Here is a 21,002-nt window from a genome sequence, read left to right as displayed (position 1 = left end):
GTGTTCTTCTCCCTAGAAATTACTGTATTGGACCATCCTCCAATTCATATTCATTTTCGACCCTGAACGTCCATCTCTTGATGACATGTACGACATGCATGGTACTTATGAGTAGGGGTGGGCATTTTAAAACCGAAACCCGAACCCGAACCGAACCCGAACCCGAATAGACCGAATTATCGGTCTATTCGGGTTTTCGGGTTCGGGTTCGGTTCCTATTTGTGCTATATTTCGGGTTATGGGTTCGGGTTCGGTTCCTAAGCTTTAAAACCCGAATAGACCGAATAACCCGAAATATAAAAAACCTCTTAATATATGATGATATTATTATATGATTTATGAGTTTATTAGCTAAAAATTATGATATCATCTTAACGATAGTATATATATCTCAGTATGCTATTTTTTATTGTCACTTATTGTAATAATAGTACTTCCAATTAATTATAAATTGTATATATTTTAACAAAAGATAATAGTCTCTCTACTATTCGAGTCTATTCGGTGGACCGAATAGACCGAACCGAAATTGTGGGTCCATTCGGGTTCGGTTCCTAAAATTATTTTGGAAATTTCGGTTCTCATTTTTCATAACCCGAAATTTCAAAAACCCGAATAGACCGAACCGAATTACCCTAATAGACCGAATGCCCAGCCCTACTTATGAGTGACATTCTGAGCGTTTTGTTTTCAGGATGAGAAGAACAGGTACGAGGACAGGATGAAGCAGGGGTTCTAGATGAATGGAATGGTGTGGGAGATAAACTTCCCGTGTTAGTTTTATCCTAGGCGAGTCAACAATGAAACGAATGCCCAAGGATTGTGAATGTCTGATCCCTGAACTGAGGTTGCTTGCTGTCGTTTTACTGTCATGCTTGTGTCAATATCGTATTATTGCAAACACACCAATGGAGTTTTACATTGACATCCTCAGATTGTCCGCAACTAGATAATTACATGCATGCCTATCTTCAACATAAAATATATAACGGTCCATTTCGACCCTTTTGTCTGGGCTGAAATAGGTTCTACTCCATGAACTTAGCAATTTAGCTATGGGTCGTATGGATCTATTTATTTTGAAGGAATTAAAATTTACTTAATAAAGTATTCTATTTGGCTTGGAATTTGATATTCCGTCACTTTTCAAAGTTTAAATATAAGTCTATCTCAAATTTATGGGATAGATGATAGTAAATGATTTTGTATAGCAGCAGAATATGTTTCTACTCAGCAACTTATTAGACGCTCTTCGTGTCATTTCTCTGTAGTAAAAATGTAGCATATAAATATTTCTCATATATTGCTAATAATAATATATAAATATATTTCACATAAAATTATATTAGCTTAGTTGATTTTTGCCTAAATTACTATTATTATTATAATAACTAGACGGGGCGATAGAATTTGATAAGTATTACATGCGTTCATGCTTAATAGATTAAGAAAAATCACGCCCCTAAGGCTACGACTAGAAGATCTATATTTTTTTTGTCTTGCACTGTAGCTTACACTATTTACAGGGTGGATGGAGACGAGTAAGCTGCTGTGCTCAAGATACATTGTCTTGCACTGTAGCTTACGTTGTTGTTGTTGTCTTGCGTTAGATGGATGTTGTTGCTCATCACCGTACGCATTACCACATGGGTATTAGGTTGTGTCCAACAGTATGCATATCGACTCTCGCATAACGATGCATATTCACGCTTTCAGTAGGTCACGGATATCGTCGCTCAAAATGTGCGGTCGACCATGCTGATGCACATCTCCTCTGCGAGAGGATGCACATCTGAATGCGCATGCTGCTGGAAACCATTGCTTCGTAGTCTTTGTATTCGCCATGCAAGGGCCTGTGCGTCCTTCCTCCTATGACGGATACAAAGACTACGAAAGATGGGAAGCGTTAAAGAAAAGAAATTAAATTGTACTTACATGCGGAGGATATTGCCTACAGTGTGATCCTCGCGTTCGACAGTGAATGATGCAGCATTCAAAATCTTGGTATCCCTCTCATAGGACACCCTGCATTGATAATTAACACCAGTTCATCAGGAGCACAACCATAACCTACAACTAATCACAAAATGAGCAAGTGCGATAGAAGGCCTCAGGTGGGTCCATAAAATTAAAAGGATTGCACAAGCGTGAAATGATCAGAAACAAGAGAAGTGTCACAGTTCCATAGCTTAATGCCAAAAGATTCACTTAACATAACTCGCAGAACTGTTTTTAATATCAACAAGAGAATTGTCGGCGTTGCTTGAAACATACGTCTCACTTCCCAGAGTCATGAACAACGAAAATCAATTGAGTCAACGATTGCATGCTGGTAGACAGTAGGGCAAGTATGGTGAATGGCTCACTTCTTGGTGCCCTCTGGCACGACGAAACGCTCATAACGGTCAGGGGCATTCATCTCCTGTTAACTCTTTGCTCCTGTCTCTTCAGTAGCTGCAAGCGCAGGGCCATGCGTGAACACCCGATATTTTTTGCGAAAAAATCCAAGTTACTAGATGCACTTGCAATTAGATCAGAACCGACTACAAATAACCTAATAGCTTAGGTTAGGCTTTGGGTGCTCGGTTTTGCAGAGCAGAAAGGGAATAGAACGGTCGGGCGTACCTGATGGGTGCTCGTTGCCGGAGAAGGGTCCCACGAAGACCTGAGAACTGGTGTAGGGCGGCGACGACGGTAGCCGGTAGCCCAGTCGACGCTGGAGAGAGGCGGAGACCGGAGGGGGTGAAGAGCGAGAGAGAGAGAGAGAGAGCAGGCGGGTTGAGGCTTGAGGTGGAGCGCAACTGCACGTGCCTTCTTGTTACATGGGCCGTTCCTTTTTCAAGCAATTGTTTTTTCTCTCCCTCTTTTTAGTTTTTATTACTTATTCTTCTAGAGTATTCGTGAAAAAAACATAAAGATTTCTCACAAAAAGCATAAAGATTTCTCACACGACAATCACTGTGTAGTTGATGACATCGTCGGACTGCTAGCTTGCTTCTAGTTAGGCTGGTTCTGATGCCCGATATAACATAGTTTTACGCTTCTGTTATTTTAGTTTTATGTTAAAACAGACTAAACGTGGTTGGTACCTGCTCGCGGACCGTATCCCTGGACCGGTATTCTAACTCGCCCGATCAGGGTCGAAATTTAGGGTGTGTTTGGTTTGACTTTTAGCATTGGCTTTTGCCCCCTAAAAGCCAAAAGTTAACCAAAGGGCTGGATCTAGGAAGCAGCTTTTTCTAAAAGCTGACTTTCTCACAGTGTAAATCTAAAAGCACCCCTGAACATGCTTTTAGTGGCTTTTCGGATGGAACTGTGAAAACATATATCGAAAAAGCCACTAAAAGCATTTAATGACTTTTGGTGGAAACCACTAAAAGTCATTAAAAGTTCTTCGATATATGTTTTCACAGTTTCATCCGAAAAGCCACTAAAAGCAGGTTCAGGGGTGCTTTTAGATTTACACTGTGAGAAAGTCAGCTTTTAGAAAAAGCTGCTTCCTAGATCCAGCACTTTGGTTAACTTTTGGCTTTTAGGGGGCAAAAGCTAATGCTAAAAGTCAAACCAAACACACCCTAAATTTCGACCCTAATCAGGCGAGTTAGAATACCGGTCCAGGGATACGGTCCGCGAGCAGGTACCAACCACGTTTAGTCTGTTTTAACGTAAAACTAAAATAACAGAAGCGTAAAACTATGTTATATCGGGCATCAGAACCAGCCTAACTAGAAGCAAGCTAGCAGTCCGACGATGTCATCAACTACACAGTGATTGTCGTGTGAGAAATCTTTATGCTTTTTGTGAGAAATCTTTATGTTTTTTTTTCACGAATACTCTAGAAGAATAAGTAATAAAAACTAAAAAGAGGGAGAGAGAAAACAATTGCTTGAAAAAGGAACGGCCCATGTAACAAGAAGGCCCGTGCAGTTGCGCTCCACCTCAAGCCTCAACCCGCCTGCTCTCTCTCTCTCTCTCTCGCTCTTCACCCCCTCCGGTCTTCGCCTCTCTCCAGCGTCGACTGGGCTACCGGCTACCGCCGCCGCCGCCCTACACCAGTTCTCAGGTCTTCGTGGGACCCTTCTCCGGCAACGAGCACCCATCAGGTACGCCCGGCCGTTCTATTCCCTTTCTGCTGTGCAAAACCGAGCACCCAAAGCCTAACCTAAGCTATTAGGTTATTTGTAGTCGGTTCTGATCTAATTGCAAGTGCATCTAGTAACTTGGATTTTTTCACAAAAAATATCGGGTGTTCACGCCCGGCCCCTGCGCTTGCAGCTACTGAAGAGACAGGAGCAAAGAGTTAACAGGAGATGAATGCCCCTGACCGTTATGAGTGTTTCATCGTGCCAGAGGGCACCAAGAAGTGAACCATTCACCATACTTGCCCTACTGTCTACCTGCATGCAATCGTTTACTCAATTGATTTTCGTTGTTCATGACTCTGGGAAGTGAGACGTATGTTTCAAGCAACGCCTACAATTCTCTTGTTGATATTAAAAACAGTTCTGCGAGTTTTGTTAAGTGAATCTTTTGGCATTAAGCTATGGAACTGTGACACTTCTCTTGTTTCTGATCATTTCACGCTTGTGCAATCCTTTTAATTTTATGGACCCACCTGAGGCCTTCTATCGCACTTGCCCATTTTGTGATTAGTTGTAGGTTATGGTTGTGCTCCTGATGAACTGATGATAATTATCAATGCAGAGTGTCCTATGAGAGGGATACACAGATTTTGAATGCTGCATCATTCACTGTCGAACGCGAGGATCACACTGTAGGCAATATCCTCCGCATGTAAGTACAATTTAATTTCTTTTCTTTAACGCTTCCCATCTTTCGTAGTCTTTGTATCCGTCACAGGAGGAAGGACGCACAGGCCCTTGCATGGCGAATACAAAGACTACGAAGCAATGGTTTCCAGCAGCATGCGCATTCAGATGTGCATCCTCTCGCAGAGGAGATGTGCATCCGCATGGTCGACCGCACATTTTGAGTGACGACATCCATGACCTACTGAAAGCGTGAATAGTGCATCGTTATGCGAGAGTCGATATGCATACTGTTGGACACAACCTAATACCCATGTGGTAATGCATACGGCGATGAGCAACAACATCCATCTAACGCAAGACAACAACAACAACAACAATGTAAGCTACAGTGCAAGACAATGTATCTTGAGCACAACAACTTACTCGTCTCCATCCACCCTGTAAACAGTGTAAGCTACAGTGCAAGACAAAAAAATTTATAGATCTTCTAGTCGTAGCATTAGGGGCGTGATTTTTTTTAATCTATTAAGCATGAACGCATGTAATACTTATCAAATTCTATCGCCCCGTCTAGTTATTATAATAATAATAGTAATTTAGGCAAAAATCAACTAAGCTAATATAATTTTATGCGAAATATATTTATATATTATTATTAGCAATATATGAGAAATATTTATATGCTACATTTTTACTACAGAGAAATGACACGAAGAGCGTCTAATAAGTTGCTGAGTAGAAACATATTCTGCTGCTATACAAAATCATTTACTATCATGTATCCCATAAATTTGAGGTAGACTTATATTTAAACTTTGAAAAGTGACGGAATATCAAATTCCAAGCCAAATAGAATACTTTATTAAGTAAATTTTAATTCCTTCAAAATAAATAGATCCATACGACCCATAGCTAAATTGCTAAGTTCATGGAGTAGAACCTATTTCAGCCCAGACAAAAGGGTCGAAATGGACCGTTATATATTTTATGTTGAAGACAGGCATGCATGTAATTATCTAGTTGCGGACAATCTGAGGATGTCAATGTAAAACTCCATTGGTGTGTTTGCAATAATACAATATTGACACAAGCATGACAGTAAAACGACAGCAAGCAACCTCAGTTCAGGGATCAGACATTCACAATCCTTGGGCGTTCGTTTCATTGTTGACTCGCCTAGGATAAAACTAACACGGGAAGTTTATCTCCCACACCATTCCATTCATCTAGAACCCCTGCTTCATCATGTCCTCGTACCTGTTCTTCTCATCCTGAAAACAAAACGCTCAGAATGTCACTCATAAGTACCATGCATGCCGTACATGTCATCAAGAGATGGATGTTCAGGGTCGAAAATGAATATGAATTGGAGGATGGTCCAATACAGTAATTTTTAGGGAGAAGAACACCTGACCCAAAGTAAACAACTAAAGGCAAACAATTAAAAGGCAAAACTCCGGCGATGCCAGGTAATCAGCAAGATATGGTACAGAGATCTAGTCTAGTTATCCCCTAGTAACAACTAGCAAATGACCTAACTAACAGGACAATCACCACTCTGTTAATGCATATTCAATTTGAACGTCATTCAGATTTTTATATTATGTTCCAAGGTACAAAGGTTGTTGTCACTTAGCTGAAGATGCAGAAAATTAGAACTAATAAATCGAGACACCACTCTATGGTCTACTCTCCGTAGTGTTTCAAATGTAATCATGTTACTGTCAGATGGTACAACACCAATAGGCAAATGTGCACGCCTAGGATACTGGAGACATTTCAAGCATCTATCTATACTTGGGGTGGGGGTAGGGTAAGGTTCACCGAAAATAAATAACAATACTCTATAATTTTCCCAAATATTTCGTGTCAAGCTACAGCCAAATACCATGAATTATTCGACGTCCAAATTAATTACTCTCAACACACGAGTTTTTTTAAAATAAAGCACCCCCTCAAGCACAATGCACAAACTCACACCGACTTGTTCTCCATCATGAATCAGTGCAAACTAAATTTACTTCACGTAGCACTATACTCTGGCAGAATGTCATGCCATGCAACCAGGAAGAATAAACTATTCCCTCCTTGCCTTTATGATCGGCACATAGGAGAGGGACACTGAGACTGAGAGAGACCAAGGCTGGCTAATCACTCATGTTTATCTGCAGCTAGTGACGGTGCAAAACATTAATTTCACGCCAGAAATCATTTCTTTCCCCTGTACAGCACAGCCCTCTTGCATGGAGAACCACTGGAATAATAGAAGAACACTAACGTAAATCAGTAAGGGAACTTGCATTGGAGCTGGAACCCAAGTGGCCAATGCCACATTTACGCTGATAAGGCTCCGTCCATGACAAAATGATGATCACTTGGTACATATTTTTCCCTGGTATGATTATCAAAAGGGGACGGAGGGAGTAATACCAAAATTTCCTGAATGAAATTTAAGAAGATTTTTTTCTAGTGTACCAAAGAATAACTTGACAACTAGCATGCAAATAGCATAGGAACACGTGGACATACCGGAAAGTGGAAAACATCAATTTACCATTTAGATTTTTGTGAGACGTTGCTTAAGTGCTTTGTTTTAGAATCTAAGGTTGGTTGCATTCAAAAAAGAAGGTAAGATTGGCACTTAACAACACTGATTCTGTGGCAAATGCATCATGAACAGAAAAAATTAACATGCCCAGACCTTTGGTGCTTGCTACTTCAGAGTTCAAACATCTTTTTTTAAGCAAGAATAAAAGAACTATCCTTTGAACATGTCTGTACTAGCAAACAAAGCCGATACTTTTTTTCTTGAAAATGCAGAAGAGCTGTTTTCTTTGTATTAACAAGAAAAAAGCAGACACTTCCCCTCCCAACAAATCTGTCAAAATTACTGCCACATTCATGTCAAATCAAGCACTTTTTCCTACAGAAACAATACTTTATACAAAACATTCTTAAATACATTACACCCATAGAACCACACAGCCTGCCTTGCTATGTACCACTGGTTAATGCTAACTAAAACTTTTCGTTGTTTAGCGATACAAAATTGCACAAAGAAATGCCATGCAACCTGAAAAAAACAAGAGTCGAAACTAACATTTACAAAGAGTGATCCCAAAGAACTTTTCCTAGTAGGACTAAAGTAGCGAGATACTTCTTGGAAATAAAAAGAGATTCAAATGAACTTAAGGGTAACAGTATGACGGGAGAGTGAATATGCAAATTTTGCCAAAGGCATTCCTGTGTTGAACATCTAGTAGTTCATCAAGTAGTCCATAGTTCACATCTTTGTATCATAAAGTAGAAAAGGTTCAATGATGGTCTGTTGGTGTCTGTAGCAGCATTGTCAAATGGACAAAATGAGGTAGGAATATAGTCACAAATTCAAGGTATGAAGTCATGTATAGAGCCAACTCCTTAATTTGATACAATTAGCACAAATTTTAGGTATGTGATTATGTATAAAATCTAATTCTTGATTGATGCAATCAACACATGTAAAATTCAATTGCATGGCCAACATTACAGTCGCAGTTAAATAAAAATGGAAGAAAAACAAGTTAAACTATTCCTCCTCATTTTGTTCTCACTGGTCCATGGCATAAAGGTGCATTTGCTGAAAATTGTAACTAGCAATTAGAGTAAATATCAGAAAGACCTCTAACCTCAAAAGCTTGCTTAAGGTACTCAAGCTCTTTGTCTAGATCATTGATAGCCTGGGTGTAGGCCTGCGTCGGGGAGGACTGGCTCGTTGTGTGGATCTGTCGTACACAAATAAATAACTAATTAACTAGGGAACTAGCTCAATGAATCAGTATAAAAAGGGAAAACACAAATGGAACTTGAATCATACCCTAACAATGATCTTGTACTGGAGTGGGTGAGGGAGCTTATACCCGGCAAAGAGAACATTTGGGTCTCTGTGCAACTGCCTGTATCATGTCAACCAAACAAACCATAAGATGGGAAGCGTTAAAGAAAAGAAATTAAATTGTACTTACATGCAGAGGATATTGCCTACAGTGTGATCCTCGCGTTCGACAGTGAATGATGCAGCATTCACAATCTTTGTATCCCTCTCATAGGACACTCTGCATTGATAATTATCATCAGTTCATCAGGAGCACAACCATAACCTACAACTAATCACAAAATGAGCAAGTGCGATAGAAGGACTTAGGTGGGTCCATAAAATTAAAAGGATTGCACAAGCATGAAATGATCAGAAACAAGAGAAGTGTCACAGTTCCTTAGCTTAATGCCAAAAGATTCACTTAACATAACTCGCAGAACTGTTTTTAATATCAACAAGAGAATTGTAGGCGTTGCTTGAAACATACGTCTCACTTCCCAGAGTCATGAACAACGAAAATCAATTGAGTCAACGATTGCATGCAGGTAGACAGTAGGGCAAGTATGGTGAATGGCTCACTTCTTGGTGCCCTCTGGCACGACGAAACGCTAATAACGGTTAGGGGCATTCATCTCCTGTTAACTCTTTGCTCCTGTCTCTTCAGTAGCTGCAAGCGCAGGGGCCGGGCGTGAACACCCGATATTTTTTTGTGAAAAATCCAAGTTACTAGATGCACTTGCAATTAGATCAGAACCGACTACAAATAACCTAATAGCTTAGGTTAGGCTTTGGGTGCTCGATTTTGCACAGCAGAAAGGGAATAGAACGGTCGGGCGTACCTGATGGGTGCTCGTTGCCGGAGAAGGGTCCCACGAAGACCTGAGAACTAGTGTACGGCGGCGGCGGCGGTAGCCGGTAGCCCACTCGACGCTGGAGAGAGGCAGAGACCGGAGGGGGTGAAGAGCGAGAGAGAGAGAGAGCAGGCGGGTTGAGGCTTGAGGTGGAGCGCAACTGCACGAGCCTTCTTGTTACATGGGTCGTTCCTTTTTCAAGCAATTGTTTTCTCTCTCCCTCTTTTTAGTTTTTATTACTTATTCTTCTAGAGTATTCGTGAAAAAAACATAAAGATTTCTCACAAAAAGCATAAAGATTTCTCACACGACAATCACTGTGTAGTTGATGACATCGTCGGACTGCTAGCTTGCTTCTAGTTAGGCTGGTTCTGATGCCCGATATAACATAGTTTTACGCTTCTGTTATTTTAGTTTTACGTTAAAACAGACTAAACGTGGTTGGTACCTGCTCGCGGACCGTATCCCTGGACCGGTATTCTAACTCGCCCGATTAGGGTCGAAATTTAGGGTGTGTTTGGTTTGACTTTTAGCATTGGCTTTTGCCCCCTAAAAGCCAAAAGTTAACCAAAGGGCTGGATCTAGGAAGCAGCTTTTTCTAAAAGCTGACTTTCTCACAGTGTAAATCTAAAAGCACCCCTGAACCTGCTTTTAGTGGCTTTTCGGATGGAACTGTGAAAACATGTATCGAAGAACTTTTAATGACTTTTAGTGGTTTCCACCAAACGGTTTTTAGCTTTTTAACGGCTCACAGCCTACAACAGCTTTTTCTACAGCTCATAGCCCACAGCAACTTTTTTCACAGCCACAGCCCAACCAAACAGACCCTTATTGTAACTAATTGTTGGTCCTTGCTCTCGGATGCTATACATCAAAAACAAAGCAACATAATTGTTAACGATTAGGGACATTCGTCTTTCGAAGCATTATCTTCCTTGAAATATAATAATCTTCAGACGAAGGTTATGAATGGTATACCTTCATCATTTCAGTAAGCAAGGATGTAAACAGAGACATTTGAAACACAAAGAGAATATGAACAATCATTTCAAATTATTGGACTATTTATATTCTTATTTTATAAACATGGATAAACATCAATAACATTTATATTACATTTGTACATTCGGCTTGATAGAAGGTGAAAAAGCGGGAGTGACGCGAGAGTGATTACAAGTCAGCGTGAACAATACGATGTTATTGTTCATCTATTTATAGGCACAGGACACAGCCTGGACAAAATTACATTCATGCCCCTGACATTTACTGTTGATTGTAAGACAAGTTATCGAGGACTAAGCAGTCTTTTCTCGTTTAGGTCGGTTTCTCCTTTCACCATCGTCGTCGTGCCAAGCCGAAGCTCCTTCAGCCACAGCTTCGAAGCTAGCTTGTCCTTCCTTCAGACCACACCTTCATACTATGCACACCTTCATCTCAAAGTCGAAGCCTCCTATAACGGTCTGATACTAAAAAACATGTTAGTTGAGTTTTTGAGGACCTTCGGAAGAGGAAGACCCACAATAGTAGCCCCTCGTAGTATTAATTTGTTTTTGCATTTAACAAATTCAGACTGCGATGTGAGCGAAGGCCTTTAGCCGGAGGTCCGAAAAAACACTTTCTCTTCGCTAGAATAGCGAAAGTCAATGACACGTAGGGCCCGCCAAGTTGCAGTGCACTGGGCGTATAAATAGGAACCCGCAGCGACAACATTTGATGCACCATCTCAATCGCTTGTGCTAGTTTTTTCAAGCTTGAATTTTCTTGCTCTGTCAGATTTCGCTTGATTTGTGAGCTTCGGCATTTGCGCAAGTGCTCGTTAGATGTCTGAAGAGAAGAAGATTGTGGACCCTGCTCTAGCTGGGTTTTACGAGGCTATGGATAAGACAAACACAGAGAAGATTATGAATGAAATGTTAGTTGGGTTAACTGAGGATTCTGATGATAGCGAGAACTTTGATGTGGAAAGTGGGAACGAAGATGCTGAAGATCAGCCCTGGCGGCCGAGTCATAGCATCTTCAGAAAGTCATCCATCAAACAAAGTCAGATTGATGCTATGAAGGGAAAATATTTTCGTGATATGTCTATTGTGAGAGCTGGGGGACAGCGCCGCCCCTGCACCCGAGGAGGATGAAGTTGTTGTTTACAGGAGCTTCATGAAGGCAGGGCTTCGATTTCCATTGAGCAAATTTCTGGTGGAAGTGTTAAAGACCTTTGAAATTTTTCTTCATCAGATTACTCCCGAAGCTATAATCATGATGGGTATTTTTGTTTGGGCCGTGAGGAGCCAAGGGCTAGAGCCAAGCGCAAAATGATTCTGTAACATGCACGAGCTGCTGTATGAGACGAAGGCCACTGGCAAGGAGCAGTATCACAATAATTTTGGTTGTTATGGCTTCGTGCCTCGTTCTGATGTGAGTTATCCAGTTCCAACGTTTCGGAAAAGGTGGCCAGGGGCCTGGATGGAGGAATGGTTTTATGTAAAGAATAATCTGATTGAAAGGGAAGACATAAAGGGGATTATCTAGTGCCCTATCTAGTTTCGCTTCGGCATCAGAAGGCCGACTACTGTGCTTGGGAACGATATCGAAGCTTGCCAGAAGGCTTTCAACAATGTTTGTGCCTTTATCGGTACAAGAGACCTAGTCCAGGAGCACATAGCCTACAGAGTGTGGCCTCTTGTGAATGACTGGGAGATGCCGAAGGAGACTGCTGCCGGGTCCAGTCAAGGCGGTTTGGTTTATTTGAAATACACCTTCAGATACAGAGATCAGTTTGACGAGCCGAATGATGACTGGATGATCTGTGTTGAGGCGACTAGCGATGAGTTGCTTGGGGCATACACGAGAGCCGAAGATGATGCCATGACCTTAGCCTTCGAAGGAAGAGGCAAGAAAAGGTTAAACAGAGTTTTTGACGTTATTGGCTTCGTGTACCCAGACTATACTTATCCCTCGCGAAAGAAAGGAAAGAAAAGGAAAACTGCTACTTCAGCCATTTCTGCTGCGCCAAAGGGCAAAAAGATCAAGGTTTTAACGCATTGGCCTAGATATATTGAAATGACCACGGTGCCGAAGCTTGGTGAAGGGACAACTTCCACTGCTGAGCCAGGGCGGCCTACTCCTGCTGGCTCCAAGGAAGAATTGGCTGAAGTGCCAAAGGTTCCTGCAACCGAGTCGGCCGAAGCACCAAAACATGCTGCCGAAGCCAAAGGAAAGGCAGTCGAAGAGCCAGAGCGAGAGGAAACGGTAGGGCTACCAAAAATCTTGAGTCCGCCACCAGAGCCAGAATTACCGAAGGTCTCGAAAGCCCCTGCAATAACTCCCAAGAGGAGGAGGATGGCAAGCGTGCTGGACGCTGTCATGGAGTCGATAAGGGCATCAACTCCTTCTCCTGCAAAGGAGACTGCCGAAGCTGCTACAGCTCGTGCTGAACCCGAAGCTGGACCCTCAATGCCATTTGAAACAGAGCCTGTTGGGACTGGGCGGAGTGTTGAACAAGGACCCTCAGACGTCGGTCTTATTCCGGAGAAAGAGGACACGCCCAAGAAGATTGAATCTCCTACTCCCGAGGCACCTTCTGAAGGACTTGACTTTATTATTCGACATGCTTCGGGTAAAAGGTTGTCTGAAGAGGAGATTGCAGAAGCCAAATACTACGCTCGGGAACTGAAGTACCCGAAGGGGGCCTTAGTGTACAATGGCATCGATGAAGATGACTTTCTATACTGCCTCCCGGACAACAAGGAAATAACTGTTTGCCGGGAGATGGAAAAAAACATAGGATTTCCGAAGCTTGAAGTTGGCCTTTCTGCTATGTCGAAGGATGACCTCGCAGACAGCCTTGCGTACAATAGTCTGAAGGTACAAAAGCTATAGTCTTGTAAGCAGATTACTTTCTGTGTCTCTTATTCTTGTGATGATCCTTTGTCTCCCCCTTTTTTTAGGGCTTAATTCTGAGCAACGCTTTGAGAGCACAGAAAAATGTTGAGGATGAAAGCTGCCAGATAGCACTTGGTAACCTTCGGTCAGAGGTTATCAAACTAAGGAATGAAGCTGCAGAGAAAGATAAAATTTTGCTTTCCTTAGTAAACAAAGTCAGGGCTAGTGAAGCCAATCTTGTCGCGTAGTTCGAAACTCATAGAGTCAAAATTGAAAATTTAAAGAAAAAACTTGCCGAGAAGAATGAAGATTTTGAAGTGGCTAAGGCGAAGCAAGAAATAAGCGAGTGGACTAGCGCAAGGTTGCAAAAGAATGTAGATGAGCTTTGGGAATCAAAGGAAAGATATTATGAAAAATCCTTGGATTGTGCCAAGAAGCTAAAAGACAGTTTTGCCAAGGTGGGTGCTTACTCATCCGAGCAAAAATTTATTAGAGGCGATCCCGAAGGAATCATCGAATGGATCAGTGAAGAAGTCGAAGCTTTTGAAGAGATCCTTAGTGATCGTGGTGATTTCTACGCCTTTGCCAGTGCCAGAGGGGTTGCAGCAATTTTGGAAAAATCTGGCTGCGAACACATTAAAGCTGCAACCTAGACAGAGGCTGTCTTTACCGTGGAGGACACGAAGGATCCTTCGGCTGAAGCGACTCTGATGGGAGGAAAATTTTACTCCAACATTTGGATGAAAGGCGACTGAGAACTAGCCAATGAGGCAATAAAGAAGAATGAGAAAGAAACTCATGAGGCTCGAGAAGAAGCCAGGCGAGCCGAAGAGGCTGCCGAGCGCGCAAGGCGCATAGGTATTTTAAATGTTTCAAAGTTTTAGTATTTTTTCTGGCTTCAAATTAACAACTTATTACTTTTGCTGTAGCTGAAATTTCTCCGCCACATGAGCCCTATGATCCCGAAGCTGATCCAGCAATGAAGGCGGCACTGGAAACTATAAGAATTGCTGAAGAAGCTATTGACGAATCTATCAACAAACTTCTGAGCCAAGCTGCTGAGAAAAATTTGAAGGAAGACTAGACTTTTGTGTAGCTAGAAAATTCAACATTTGTGTGATGTAATATGCATACAAGTTAAACATTGTATATCTATGTGTACATTAATGTAATATATTTCTTTGCGATGCATGAAATTTGCGTACATACCATTTTTGAGCCTTCGACGAAAAAACACCTTCCCTTCTTTTCATGCTTTGTAAAGAAAAAAACCCTTATATAGAAAAGCTGTTGTATGATATTGTTGTCGACAAAAAAATTCCTGGTAAGATTGTAATTGCCGAAGGTTTGCTTCGTGCTCTGGCACACTTTCATTCATCATGTAACTGCCGAAGGTTTGCTTCGTGCTCAATTCTTGCTATTGATGCGACATGATGTATGATGTAATGCTATGCGGAATGATGCGATGATATAATGCAGCATGATGTTTATGCCAAAGACACATATCCGTACAGAAAACACTCTCAGACTCTGCATCCCCGTAGGGACGTCTTTTGAGTCTCTTCACCTTATATTTCGGTGGTATTTAAGCTCTGCATCCCCTTAGGAATGACTTTGGAGCTTCTTCACCTTCTATTTCGGTGGCATTTAAGCTCTGCATCCCCTTAGGGACGACTTTGGAGCTTCTTCACCTTCTATTTTGGTGGTATTTTGGCTCTGCATTCTCTTAGGAACGACTTTTGAGCTTTAGAACTTACTCTGCGCTCCCTTAGGAACGACTTTTGTAGCTTTGGAACTTACTCTGCGCTCCCTTATGAACGACTTTTATAGCTTCGGAACTTACTCTGCGCTCCCTTAGGAATGACTTTTATAGCTTCGGAACTTACTCTACACTCCCTTAGGAATGACTTTTATAACTTTGAAATCTTACTCTGCGCTCCCTTAGGAACGACTTTTATAGCTTCTGTCAGTACCCTAAAACTAGGGTACCCCTTACTACTGTATGAAGACATAGTACCAGCGTGGAGATCTTTAGTCCCGTGGTAAAGGAGTTGTGCGCTAGGCCAGGCCGTGACTCGCCCCAGCTTTGGGTGACTACTCTGGGCTGGTAACAGCTCCCGACCCCACCACGTGAACGGCTCCAGGGCCACCACGCGGCCAGAAGAGGTAATGTACTCCAAGGCATCATCAGTGAGTCCGGACCCCCATGGGAGGGTGTCGGACCCCTGTATATACATACCGGACCTCCGGGAAAGGTCCAGGACCTCCACGGGCGCAAACCGGACCCCTTTGAGTGGGGTCCGGGCCACTCACAGCAGGGTCCCGAGATTCTGGGACAAAGAATACCCAGGCCTTAATCAAGGCCAGGCGGGGGTCCGAAGCCGACACGTGTCCGGACCATACCGTGTACGCTTCTTCTCCCCGCTCAGGCGGAGCCCCGATGCTGCCACGTGGCACGGTGCACGTGACGTAAGCCAACGGGCAGAGCCTGACGTAAGGCCTCTGGGCTGCACGACCTCTGCATTTATTGCGGACAAGGTGCGCTACCTGTCCATTCCACTGGCAGGCGATGTGTCGCCTCAGCATTTATTGAGCCCTGTCCATTCCACTGGCAGGCGATGTGCCGCCTCCGCATTTAATGAGACCTATCCATTCCGCGGGCAGGCGGCGACCAGTCCATTCTGTAGGCGGCATGCCTATCCATTCCATTGGCAGGCAGTACGCCCATGCTGCCGCGTGCACTATGCTCATCATCACTCGCGCGTTACCAAGGAGGCAGCTGCAGGATATCAATACTGCAGGGACTACGGACATCATGGCGCCAGGAGATTGCTCAGGCGTACTCACATTAGTTACTTCTATAATGTATTCCCTCCATTTTGCTCCTGGGCCCACATGTCAGGGCTCAACATCCTTGTACGTGCCCCCCTTGAGCTATAAAAGAGAGGGCACATGACGTTACAAGGAAGACACTCACTCAAACCCTACTCAGATTCACACAAACTCTCATACACTCAAGCTCTCAAGCTCACAGATTCAATACAACACACAGTGGAGTAGGGTATTACGCTCCGGTGGCCTGAACCACTCTAAATCCTCGTGTTCACTCGTGTTCATCGATCATCTAGCCGATAGGCAAAACGCTTAGGCCCCTCCTCATCTAAGGATTTAGGGTGGGTGCGTTCCGCCACCCGGCCGGAGAATTTCCTCTCCGACATTTGGCGCGCCAGGTAGGGGCCTTGGCATTAGGTTTTTGCTTGTTTTCCTGCTCGACACCATGGTCCAGATCGTCGAGCACCATGACTTCGATCCCGAAGACTTCGATCGAGGAAGAAGTCGTGTCTTCCACGCCGCGGGCCTCCAGCCGCCCTATGCCTGGTGCTGCTGTTGTGCGCTCTGTGCGGTAGCACACTCCTGTGCAAGCGTCCAGGGCGTCAAGGGCTGCGCCTAGGGCCTTGTCTGTAGCCAGGGAGTTGCTACGCCACCCTCCTAGCTCCACGGCCTCGTCGGGGGCCATGAAGCAGTGGCGTGACGATGTCGACCGACTGCTCGGCATGGCACATTCTGGCTTAGCCAGGCCCAGGCCTCGGTCATCCCGGCGTCAACATGAGGCGTCGGCGTCGGTGCGCTCACCCTCGGTGAGGGCCGCACCGACTGAGGACCTGTGGGCGGAGCTCATACGCAGACGTGCGGGAGAGGACGCTCCAGTATCTCTGGAGAGGCCTGATGACCTGCGGGCAGAACTCAACCGCAGGCGTGCGGGCCAGGATGTCCGCATCTCTCTAGAGAGGGCGCGTGAGCGCCGGCTAAACTTTGAGGGTCGCAACCTTGACCACGACTTCGCTACGGTTGCACCGCAAACTCCAACGGGTGCCCGGATCCAGGCGGGTGTCCCATTGGTCGGCGTGGGCTGCGCTGCACTGGCGGATCATCTCCACGCGGTGGCCTGGCCATCCAAGTTCCGGCCACACCTACCGGAGAAGTACGACGGTATGTCAAATCCGTCGGAATTCTTGCAAGTATACGTCACCGCCATCACGGCAGCAGGTGGAGACACTGCTGTAATGGCAACATACTTCCATGTAGCCTTGTCTGGGCCGGCCCGGACTTGGCTCATGAACCTCACCCCAGGATTGATCTACTCCTGGGAAGAGCTCTACGCGTGGTTCACGGTGAACTTCGCCAGCGCTTATCAACAGCATGGCGTGGAGGCTCACCTCCATGCAGTGAGGTAGGAATCCGGGGAAACTCTCCAGGCTTTCATCTCCCGCTTCACCAAGGTACGAGGGACTATACCCCGTATCTCTAATGCTTCCATCATCACCGCTTTCCGCCAGGGGGTGCGTGATGAAAAGATGCTGGAGAAGTTGGCCATGCACGATGTGGAAACTATCACCACGCTCTTCGCTCTAGCTGACAAGTGCGCAAGAGCTGCCGAGGGCCGTGCATGGCACTCGGCACCACAGACCGGAGTTGCCCAGACGGATGGCTCGGGTGTCGTCACCCAAGACGGCAAAAAGAAGAAGAAGAAGAACCGCGGCCACGAGAGGCCGCCGTCTGCTGCTCCGGTCGTCGCAGCCGCGACTGGGGGCCGGAACGAGCGCAACAAGCACCCGTGACCATAGGGAGGCAATAGCGGCTCATGCCCTGGGCACCCCAACAGTCGCCACAGCGCCGTGGAGTGCCGCGAGATCATCAAGCTCACGAAGCGCGTTAGTGAGCGGCGTGAGTAGACGTCCAAGGATGGCTCCCCACCTCGTCGCCGGCCTGGCAAGGAGAGGGTCGACGACGGTGATGTGGCCGCGGGAGAACGGGACCTCGGGTATCAGTCCCCCGAGCAGGTCCTCAAAGACATCCTCATTGGAGACTCCGACTCCGGTGATGATACCGACCGCCGCAAGAAGTTGTACGTGATGTACGGTGGAAGCTGGGAGCTCACCTCCCGCAGGAACGTGAAGTCCCTGCGCCGTGAGGTCCTGTCGGTGACCCCATGGGTCCCGAAAGCGGCCCCACACCAACGGTGGTGGAGCACAACTATCTCCTTCGGGGCATCCGACTGCCCCGAGAACATGGCAGGGGCCAGCATACTGCTGCTCATCACCGCCCTGTCATCGCCAACATCAAGCTGCATCACGTCCTGATCGACGGTGGGGCTGGGCACAATGTCATCAGCCACGCTGCGTTCAGGTAGCTGCAGATCCCAGGGTCCCGACTGGGACCCTCTCGTCCATTCTCCAGAGTGGGCGCGCAACCGGTGTATCCCCTTGGGAGCATCACGCTCCCGGTTACATTCGGGACAGAGGAAAACTTCCGCACGAAGAACATCCAGTTCGACGGTGCGGAGGTTAACCTCCCATTCAATGCCATCATTGGCAGGCCGGCCCTGTACCGGTTCATGGCCATTGCCCATTACGGGTATTTGGTCCTCAAGATGTCGTCTCCAGCTAGGGTCCTCAACGTGCGGGGCGACCGCGCCGCTGCGCTTGCGGCTGTGGAGAAGCTGCACGCCCTGGTGGCAGAAACTGCTCGCCCGGACGATGGAGGGAGGAACCCCTCGACCTCTGGTACCAAGGCACCTACGAAGGTGTCGAAGGTGCGGCCATCCAGCTCTACGCGGATTCCCCCTAGACCACTCGCATTGCGGGTGATCTAGAGGAAAAATAGGAACTCGCGCTCGTCGCCTTCCTCCAGGCAAATGCCGACGTCTTCGCATGGGAGCCGTCGCAGATGCCTGGGATCCCCAGGGAGGTGATCGAGCACCATCTGAAGATCAACCCTGATGCCAAACCGGTGAGTCAGAAGCCTCGGAGACAGTCCATTGAGCGGTAGGACTTCATCCAAAAGGAGGTCCGGAAGCTGCTAGACGCCGGCTTCATCAAAGAGGTTCATCACCCAGTGTGGCTGGCCAACCCAGTCATCGTCCCCAAGGCAAATGGGAAGCTTCGGATGTGCATCGACTACACTAGCCTTAATAAGGCTTGTCCCAAGGACCCGTATCCACTTCCACGTATAGATCAAATCGTGGACTTTACCTCCGGGTGCGACCTCTTGTCCTTCTTAGATGCTTACTCTGGTTTCCATCAAATCCAGATGTCTAGGGAAGATAGGAAGCATACCTCTTTTGTAATAGTGGATGGGCTTTACTGCTATGTCGTAATACCTTACGGTCTGAAAAACGCCTTGCCAACATTTGTGTAGGCAATGAGTAAGACTTTCGGGGACCTGATTAGGGACAAGGTGGAAGTATACGTTGATGACATCGTGGTCAAGACTAAGAGAGGGTTGACCCTAGTGGAAGACTTAACCCTGGTCTTCGACAAGCTGCGGGCAACACGCACGAAGCTGAACCCGGACAAGTGCGTCTTTGGTGTCTCCGCAGGGAAGTTGCTGGGGTTCCTAGTTTCGCACCGAGGCATTGAAGCAAACCCGGAGAAGATCAAGGCGATTGATGCGATGAGGCCTCCAGCCCGTATCAAGGATGTCCAGAAGCTTACGGGGTCATTAGCCGCCCTTAGCCGCTTCATTTCAAGGCTGGCTGAGAGGGTGCTGCCCTTCTTCAAGCTGTTGCGGAAGTCCGGCCCATTCTCTTGGACCAAAGAGGCGGAACAAGCCTTTCAAGAGTTGAAGCAGCACATGGTATCCCTACCAATACTGGTAGCCCCAGAACCTGGGGAGCCATTGTATTTATACATCGCGACGGCTGCATAAGCAGTGAGCATGGTGCTGGTTGTCTAAAGGACGACACAAGAAGACCAGGTGGCGCTAGAAGGCCAGGAACCTGAGGGCTCTGCTGGGGTCCGGACCGTTCAAAAGCCAGTCTACTACGTCAGCGAGGTCCTCCATGAAGCAGAAGCCAGGTACCTTGATACACACAAACTCCTTTATGCTGTGCTTGTTGCGTCCAGGAAGCTGCGCCACTATTTCCAGGCACACAGGGTCGTGGTGGTGACCTCCTTTCCGTTAAGGGCCATCCTCCACAACTCTAACGCCACAGGCAATATCGCCAAGTGGGCCGTGGAGCTCGCTGAGTTCCAGCTGGACTTCCAACCTCGCCACACCATCAAGAGCCAGGTTCTGGCAGACTTCATCGTGGAGTGGACACCTCCCCCGAGTGCCCCTAGGGGTCCGGATCCCGATTCGGACCCCACACCTGTGGAGCCCAGGGGTCTGGTCTTCACCGGGCCCCACTGGACGCTCTTCTTCGACGGATCTGCCCGTCAACAAGTTGGCGGGGCTGGGGTGGTCCTCATCGACCCCAACGGAGATCAAGTGAAGTACATGGTGCACCTTGAGTTCAAGGCCACCAACAATATGGCAGAGTATGAAGCATTGATCTTTGGCTTGTTGGCCGCCCTATCCCTGGGGATCCAACAGCTCCTCGTGAAGGGGGACTCCCAGCTGATCATAAAGCAAGTCCGCGAGGAGTGTAGCTGCAACGAGCCCAGGCTCGCAGCTTACCTCCTCCACGTAAAGAAGCTGGAAAAAGACTTCACGACCCTGGAACTGCAACATGTTCCTCGGGCTGACAACTCGGCGGTAGATGAACTCTCCGTGAGGGCATCAACTTGGGCACCCGTGCCCGAGGGCGTCTTCGAAAGATGGCTACTGAGACCCATTGTGGCAGAACCTCCCAAGTTATTGGGC

General features: G+C 46.1%; 3 protein-coding genes across 4 annotated transcripts in view; 1 reads left to right on the top strand and 2 right to left on the bottom strand.

Moving 5' to 3' along the window:
* Positions 1-801, top strand: part of LOC109939981 (DNA-directed RNA polymerases II, IV and V subunit 11) — a 54,607-nt gene extending 53,806 nt beyond the window's left edge. The window contains exon 5 of the mRNA XM_020538598.1: positions 695-801. Coding sequence (XP_020394187.1) covers positions 695-739 — 45 coding nt within the window. The 3' untranslated portion in view covers positions 740-801. The remainder of the gene's footprint in view (positions 1-694) is intronic.
* LOC109939982 (DNA-directed RNA polymerases II, IV and V subunit 11) overlaps positions 1-2,543 on the bottom strand; it is a 54,811-nt gene extending 52,268 nt beyond the window's left edge. The window contains exon 1 of the mRNA XM_020538601.2: positions 2,367-2,543. Coding sequence (XP_020394190.1) covers positions 2,367-2,419 — 53 coding nt within the window. The 5' untranslated portion in view covers positions 2,420-2,543. The remainder of the gene's footprint in view (positions 1-2,366) is intronic.
* Positions 2,544-5,814: 3,271 nt separating this feature from the next.
* Positions 5,815-9,393, bottom strand: LOC109939580 (DNA-directed RNA polymerases II, IV and V subunit 11-like). Of its 2 annotated transcripts, none has more exons than XM_035959214.1 (5): positions 9,208-9,393; positions 8,797-8,866; positions 8,629-8,707; positions 8,441-8,536; positions 5,815-6,043 (listed from the first exon to the last, which is right to left on the bottom strand). In XM_035959214.1, exons 2-5 carry the CDS (start codon positions 8,832-8,834, stop codon positions 5,999-6,001), a joined length of 258 nt encoding a protein of 85 aa, XP_035815107.1. In that variant the 5' UTR covers positions 8,835-8,866; positions 9,208-9,393; the 3' UTR covers positions 5,815-5,998. The 2 variants fall into 2 exon arrangements, with proteins under 2 accessions (XP_035815107.1, XP_020393352.1); XM_020537763.2 differs by lacking the exon at positions 5,815-6,043 and adding an exon at positions 7,661-7,845 and having other exon boundaries at positions 9,208-9,298.
* Between the last annotated feature and the right edge of the window lie 11,609 nt (positions 9,394-21,002).

This window comes from Zea mays, chromosome 5 (assembly GCF_902167145.1).
Source record: "Zea mays cultivar B73 chromosome 5, Zm-B73-REFERENCE-NAM-5.0, whole genome shotgun sequence".
Taxonomy (NCBI): domain Eukaryota; kingdom Viridiplantae; phylum Streptophyta; class Magnoliopsida; order Poales; family Poaceae; genus Zea; species Zea mays.
This window is presented reverse-complemented; position numbering and strand designations above follow the sequence as displayed.